This window comes from Megalops cyprinoides, chromosome 4 (genome assembly GCF_013368585.1).
Source record: "Megalops cyprinoides isolate fMegCyp1 chromosome 4, fMegCyp1.pri, whole genome shotgun sequence".
Classification (NCBI taxonomy): Eukaryota; Metazoa; Chordata; class Actinopteri; order Elopiformes; family Megalopidae; genus Megalops; species Megalops cyprinoides.
Window position 1 is genome coordinate 46,354,131 of NC_050586.1, and position 7,822 is coordinate 46,361,952.

The window sequence follows — 7,822 nt, forward strand, 5'->3', positions numbered from 1 at the left end:
TAATCAGTGTAATTCAAGCCCATAAGCTGTGTCTTCAATGCTTGTTCTATTTGAAGAACCCAATTCCAGTGGTGGTACCCACCCCAAGTTTGAGCCCTGTGATTTATGGTTGCTGTGGTCAGTCCGTTTCGGTTCAAGTCACAACACAGTCAGAGCAGGAAAATCACAATGGAATGATAGTTAGCCCTGGAAACAGCTTTTTAAACATCTACAGTCAATTTACCTTTGCTGCTTGTTCAAAATGATTAAAAGTAATATCAAGGCAATGACTCCAACTGCATATGCCTGGAGCTGTGAATCCCCAAGGTCTAAAATCTCAAATATCTTATAACTAAATTACCATAGGAAGGGTTTGAGTTATTCAAAGGGCTGGAATGACTCATTACTGCATTCTATATTAGGCAGTGTGAGTGCTGAAGCTCCCTCCATCATCAAGGACTGTTGTTTCCTCTGAACAATCGGTTGACTGCCCAGGCACGATCAGTGCTGTCCTTCTGAGCCACACTTAACTATGTCATGAGATAAAAGTTTATTTCCTAAAGCACATATCACTCTGTGAAACCAGCTACAAGCAATTATAAGTAAATAATACTGAGACAGTGAGTAACTGGGTATTACTAAATATCAGAGTAATGATTGTGAAAAGGCAAAGATGCAAGCAAGATAAGACTAACACAAAGAAACAGCAGCAGGAACTATGGCTTTACAAGGTAAACAGAGTACAGTACATTTCATTACAGAGACGAAGCATAGTGCTGATGGGAGACACATGACAGAATGAGAGGGTGATAGAATGAAAAAACATACCTGTTACAAAAGGATAAAGTTAACTAAAGTAGTGTAAACTAGAATAAAAGATAAAGTTATATGGCACTTACAACAGGATGAAGACTTAAAATGTTGAGAATGAGAGAAAATGTCAACATTTGAAGAGAAAATTAAATAACATCCTATATTAATGAAAATAAAGCAGAAATCGCTTATCTTAAGTATTGTATAAACTTGTGTAATGTTGTGTAGTGGAGCTATGAAAGCCAGGTCAGTAGTGACCAGGTACTACTGATACAACAGGCGAGTGGATTTGGTTGACTTATTTCTAAAATGATTTTCTGCGGAACTGTTGGTGTGTGAAACTCTGCATCATCCTGTATTGTGATGTTTGTGAGCATGCACTCAGCAATGCATAATTTCAGGCTACTGTAAATGGTTAATAAGACACCAGAAACATCTACTTGTTAGCATCAGTAGTTCAGTTTCTACAAGGATCTCTGCTGCATGCTTGATTTTTGAGGGGTTATTTCAGCAGCAATATATGCAATGGCAACAACCCATGCTAGCCATTTCTGACAACACTGCAGATTCGCTTGGATGTGAGAATACAGTCCTTTCTGCTTTTCTTGTGATTAAAAACTCAAATCAATTGAGTTGTCAAAAAATATTATTAATATGTCAGACGTAAGGTGCTTAAGTCTTTTGGAGTCCTTACAGTAATATGCAGAATTAAATGCTTTATAAAATAAAAGGGCAAGAAATTAGGACCTGGTGCCAGGTTTAAAAGAACAAATGTTGGCGATCAGGTTAAATCCTAGATCATGGCAGTCCTAGGCCAATGGACAACTCCATTGGTAAAGAAGCCTTTATGTTGGCTACCGTGTATGCTTCAGTGTGTACAGGGGGCGTGTCTAGTCCAAGTACAAAAATAAATTCTTACCAATCCCTTACAGGTGCTTACAGCTGCTGTCCCTTGCACACTGGAATTCGTCACGCTCCCAATGAGGTGACAGGCATTATTCCGCGGTACCTGCTGCTGCGTTCCATTAACGGACCCGGATCTTCTTTCCAGTACATATTGATTTGACAATAAATTGGTATTGACTGTAAGATTAAAAATTAAATCCCAGTTTCCGAGAATAACCTTGTAGTAGACGTACGTTTCAGATGGCTCCAAATCACGCTTATTCCGCCCGTGGTTGAAGTGATGCGTCAATGAAAATGAGACAAATTGCCCGTCCCAACTCAATTTTTCTGGACGGACCACGGAGAACAATTCAGTGTGAGACCTGATGAAGTGCTCTGTGGAACAAAGACATGATCCAAAATTTAAAGCCGTTCACTTAAAAGTTACTACATGCACGTGATGAATCTTTGTTAAGCAGTGAATCTAACAAAGATACCCCCCAAACACCAAAAAAAGATTTTGTTAACTAGTCGTATAGTAATTCGGGATATAATGGTAGTAATTTAAAGCGAGCAATAAGATGTAGCCCAAGTCAAGAAAATTCAAATGGAAACTCAAATTTCCTTAACTGCATGACAGGCGCAGGAATCTACTTCAGTCGAATGTTTCTCCTTAACATAAATCAAGCATACAGAGGGGTTATAACCAATACGATGACTACCTTAGTTGGCACGTAAGTCACCAAAGACTCGTACTTGCAATTAATTAACGCTTGTCGAGGTCGAGCTCCAAGAACAAGAAAATGTTTATTTTTTACAAGTTACAATGCATTGTTGATTGCAGCGGCATAACAAACACTAACCTTGCTCTGTGTCTGGAAAGTGGAAGTTGTCCGGCTGAAAGAACTCGACGTGGCTGGTTGCCAGAAAGAAAACAAACTGTAGCAGAAAGAGAACCCGGCTCTCTAGAAGACATTGCATATTTTAGCAAGCCAAAAAAGCCTAAAGAGGCAAAACTACCGGAGTCATCAAAGTTGCATTTAACGTTAGAGGCAGTCTTGCCAGCAATTAATTCTAACAGCGGCGAGCGTCATTGCTGTGTGCATATGTGAAGGGAAACATACATCGAAGGCAAGAAAAGAAGAGGAAAGATATCGTGTAAAGTAAGACAGCGATTCAAGATTGCGAGGGGTGGAGTGTTCCAAGACTAGTGTCTTGTTTCTTTTTAGGGGAGCTGAGGGAGTTGGGGGTAAGCGTTCTGCAGCTGTATCACAATGTGAAGATGAATTACTTTTCGCCCTCCCAGCGCTCATTTATAATAATGGAATCACACGCCTTAGAGTTCAAAACGTGAATGTGTTTTCGCGCTTAAATGCGACTTTTAAAGTATATTAGTATGCTGTAGATTACATGCAACTCCAGTATAGGCTACAATTTAATAAAATCTTGCCGACATCGGCATATGTGACCACCAATCTTTCAATGTTGACTAGATTTGTTTAACTCAGTTACCTCTCATGGTATGTAAAGCCAAAAGTGTAACTTTTTGTTTGTTGCATTTAATTACATCTAACTGGTTAAATTACACGGGGACCAATCCGTTGATATCTGCTCTGGCTGAATTATTATGCAATCACTTAACATTTTGTTGGATCCGCTCGAAATCTGAATATTTAAATCTTACATCTGCATGATGTAAAATGCTTTATTTTAGCATACCCAGATTGTCTCTTTGGGGATGAATGATTACCCAGAGACATGTATTATCACGTTTAATATTATGCTGTTAGGCCTTAACAGCTTCAACAAACGCATTAGGACATTTTCCCAGCTTTAGCTAAAGGTTATATAGGGCCAGCTTGACTCCAAAGAGGAATACGATGCAACATACTTTTAAATTTACCGCCCATCATGCATGTAACTCTCAGTGAACATGCTGATGAATCTGGGCAGGTTATGCAGAAAGCCTGTGTTACAAACTGGGTTTATGACTGTACCTGCATAGAGTACCAGTGTGAAAGAAAATTTCGTCCCATTTATTCCTTCCCTTATTTCAGACCTAGTGTCAGCTTTAGTTTCCTGCTGCTTTTTCACTGGTGACACAGTAGGCAGCCACCAAGCAACTGTGTAAGCAACAGGATTTTGCATTCTCAGTGGGCTCAGACTTCCAGTCTTCAAGCACATTAATGAATTAAATCTGACTGTTTTATTTGTGTAGAGGACAGTTTGAAGGAGTGATGCAGTAGTAAAATCTTATAATCCAGGTCTATTTTTTATGGAGAAGAAACACGATTTAGGGTCATAGCAGCTGTGTTTCCTTCTAAGGTGTCATGGAATGGAGCTATGTGGAGGGGGAGGATTTGTCCTGAGCAGAGTTTGGTGCCAGAGGAGAGAGGAGGTCAGGTCCAGAGAGGGAGATGGATGCGGGCTGAAAGTGATAGCACAGTAAAATATTGATCAGTGTGTCACAACACAGAACACATGGCTCCTCAGCTCAAGGATTTTTCTGATACTTTTTCAGATCATTGTAAAAAATGTACAATGTACAAACTATTTGCTCAACCCTTTGGTATAATCTTCAGTTATGCCAACCCCCTTGGCCTTGTAGCTGGAAATATCATCCTTCATACATTTATTGTAACCTTCTTTACCCAAAATACAAAGTGTTGCTTGGTAGAATAATAGGATATAGGTACTGCAGCAATCCTTAGCTACTTTTCATGGTGTGAAGACACCTACGCATTGTAGTCCACTTCCATACGTAGTCCACTTCCATACCTGCCGTACTGTGTTGCAGTACTACTGTGGTTGTGTTACTTTTCCCATATGCACTCAATTATTTGCATATGCAACATGCATGTATGTGTTGCATATGCATCACCTAATGTAGCCAAGTTAGAGCAGGAACAATATCAACAATAAATTCATGCACAGGTCTAGGGGATTTGATTTATCTGTTTTTGTCTTATAACGTCTAAAATCAATAATAGTACACATACTGCCAACTAGGCTACAACTAACACATTTGCTTTAAGAACTATCACTGGCATATAATATGTATTTCTTTCAATTTTAAACTATGGCCATTGATTTAAATCCACTTTCTAGGTCAATACAGGTAGCCTGAGTGAGGAAACTTCATTACCTTGGCTGAAATCAAGCTCATCAGCTACTTTGTGTATCTAGTATAAATTAAACATTTTGTAATTATTAAAGATATAATTCTTTCTGATTTGTTGTGAACTATGTTAATACAGAATGTAATTCATAGTACAATTTATAGGCAATTGATGTAGCGAGCTAGTCATCTGTGAAAATTCAGTCCGCATTGGTTGTGAAGGTAGAGAATTTCTTTGAGAAACCCCTAACCATTAAAGCCAGCTGGGGCTGAGGGGTGTTTTTCCGCTGAATGTTCAAATGGTAATGAGAGTCACAACAGTGTGGTCAGTAAAACACCCCCTGTTTATCCTGCCCCTTGTTAAAAGTTGGTCGTGCTAAAGAATTGCGACACACCAACACACTCCATTACCCTGGCACAGCAGTGCTTAGTAAGCACTGCAGGGGTAAGAGTGCTGGGCCAGACCACTAGGATTCCCTGACCCTGGAACAGCTCTCCAGCAAACACTGTAATGGGCCACCAATTGGGAGGCGTGACATTCCCTGCATACTCACCTGTCTGGAAGTCAGTGTGGTCTGTGGATCGTGATAAGGATGTTACTCTAAGCCTGGAAAAATGTTTACTCAGAGATACTCCCTCTTTGAGGTTTGGACATGACTCTGATGTATGCTTAAAAAACAGCAAAAATTTTACTAGTGGAATGTGCAGCCCACACATAATAGCTCCCAAATAGGCTTTCTTTCACTGTCAGCATTTAGATGTTTCTGAAACTTAAGTTATTATTATCAGCTCATTCTGATTCATCTAAGTAGGTAAAATGTTTACATATTGTCCATTTACTATGTACAATATTAACTGAAGCCTTTTGTGTAAAGTCTACTGCCAACGGGGAAAAAAGCAATCTCTTGCCTGGGATTGAGATTTATTATATTAAACTTTAAATTATAATATTAATAAATTATATAATATAAATTATAATATTAATTCTAGCTATATACTAGTTGCCCTAGTAGATTTGACATTTTCATTTGATTTTTGTGGTGTTCACAGACTTGAAATGAGGGAGTCCTGAAACTGAGGTAAGTATGTGTCCTAAAAATGGAACAATAATGATTGTTTTACGTCCCCCTGCAGTAGTGAACAGTAACAATGATGTACAACTGCTGTAGAGTACTGAGGGACCTCCAGCTGGTTTTCAGCCAGAATACTATGTTCCATCCACCTAAAGGATTGATTGAATATATGTGTGTCCCTCATTTGCATAATTCTCCTTATAATTACAAAGTGTCCTAAAGCTTTCAGGGTTGTTTGCATTTTGTTTTATAAGAGGGCTCTGCTCAATCGTGTGTTAATATTTCAGATGACAGCAACATCCAGTGCATAAATGAAACAATGACTTGCACTGGCTTTTTTTTCCACATATAAAGTTCTTTTTAAACAGCCTGAACTGTAGAGGTTTGTTTGCTTTGGCATTCATCATCAAAGATTCTCATTACTCAAAGAGAATAACCCTGGAACAAAGTGGGGGTTGTTTTAAAAGGCACCTAAACAAAAGGTATTTCACTGAATGAGCATGTGTCAAGCACTCTTGTACATCAACCCAAATACTTTTGACCAAGTTGATTAAACACATTCAAGACTATCATGGTTACTGCAGTATACTAAAGAATTCAATGTATTTCTTTAGGATAAGAAAAGCAAGACATCTTAAATTGTATAAAGCTTTTTTTTTTTTTTTTTTTACAAAAACTACATTTTGTAGTTACAAAACTGTAACTTGATGTTCAGACTCTCTCCAGCTCAAACCAAGGCCTCTGTCCTCCCACAGGTGCAATCACAATGACCATGAATTACGGGTGTGAAGGCCAGAGCTGTACGGCTTCCCCCCCCCCAAGTCTTTTGTTGCACCATATTTGAAGGTCTGTTACAGATATGAGTGTTGATATGGATGAATATGACTGTACTATATATTGTGGTAAAATAGACATTATTCCATTAATTTCATTTTCATTCTTAGGCTGTTTTGAAAGAACTGCACTTTCTTCACAACAGTTCAGACTATATCAGATGATCTTTACCACAGTGATAATGTAAATGGCAGTGGCAGTGTCTGAATTGTTTCAAGGGACATACAGATATATGAACTGGTAATGTGTAAATGTTGCAAAAACGTGTCAGTTCAAAGTTTCCTTGGACAAACAAACAGAATAAATAATGGAATCACATTCTAATGATTGTAATTTCAGTGTGATTTTATTTAAAAAATGTACAATTGAATATTTTCTTTTTACATCACATTGATGAATAATAGCCGCAGGTATTCATTACATATCCAATACATTTATACAGCAACGTTTCCCAGGGTTTTTCTCCACTAGTAGAAGTTCATGCCTCTAACCTCTAGCCCACATCCTCCCCTTAAGAAAGACACAATATGAAGCAAACAGAATCGCCCAAGGGAACAACAGCAGTGCCTGACCAGGGAATAAAACCTTTGGGTTATAAGGCCTGCTCCTTACCCCTCCAACACACTACTGCTCTCATTTAATAGGGTGCTGCCCATCCATACTTTCCTCTAGAAGCAGCATGGCGCCCACCTTCTCCATTGTGTCAAGCAGGGTCTATAAACAAGCTTCAGTCTTGGTTCAGAGTATCCATTATGGGCCTGGTTTGGAAACCCCACATTTCCTTCACTCTTGGAGGAGGTTACCAACAGTGACCCAATGCTGATTCTTGTGAACATGCATCAGACTGTGAAACCAGCTGGCTTGGAATTCTTTCAGGAATTCCTCAGACTTGAGGGAAAAGAAATGCAAATTGTGGTGGGGATGAAATCCTGTTTATGTTGTTTTTCTCTCATTTAGTAGATTTATGGTGTGATTTGGGTTATATTCATCGAAAGCCCATAATCACACAGCCTGACACAAGGAATCCTTCCCCTTCCATGATATGCCTTTTTTTCTTGAAATGTCTCTGCCAGATTTTAACACAGAAACTGGCGCTGAATATCACTCTTCTTCTGCCCAT

At 38.8% G+C, this 7,822-nt stretch overlaps 1 protein-coding gene across 1 annotated transcript in view; it reads right to left on the reverse strand.

Annotated features, from left to right (window-relative positions):
- The window catches only part of adamts12 (ADAM metallopeptidase with thrombospondin type 1 motif, 12), a 50,179-nt gene extending 47,498 nt beyond the window's left edge, over window positions 1-2,681 (reverse strand). Inside the window, exons 1-2 of the mRNA XM_036526883.1 lie at window positions 2,541-2,681; window positions 1,712-2,073 (exon numbers count right to left, since the gene is read on the reverse strand). Coding sequence (XP_036382776.1) covers window positions 1,712-2,073; window positions 2,541-2,658 — 480 coding nt within the window. The 5' untranslated portion in view covers window positions 2,659-2,681. The remainder of the gene's footprint in view (window positions 1-1,711; window positions 2,074-2,540) is intronic.
- Window positions 2,682-7,822: the final 5,141 nt, after the last annotated feature.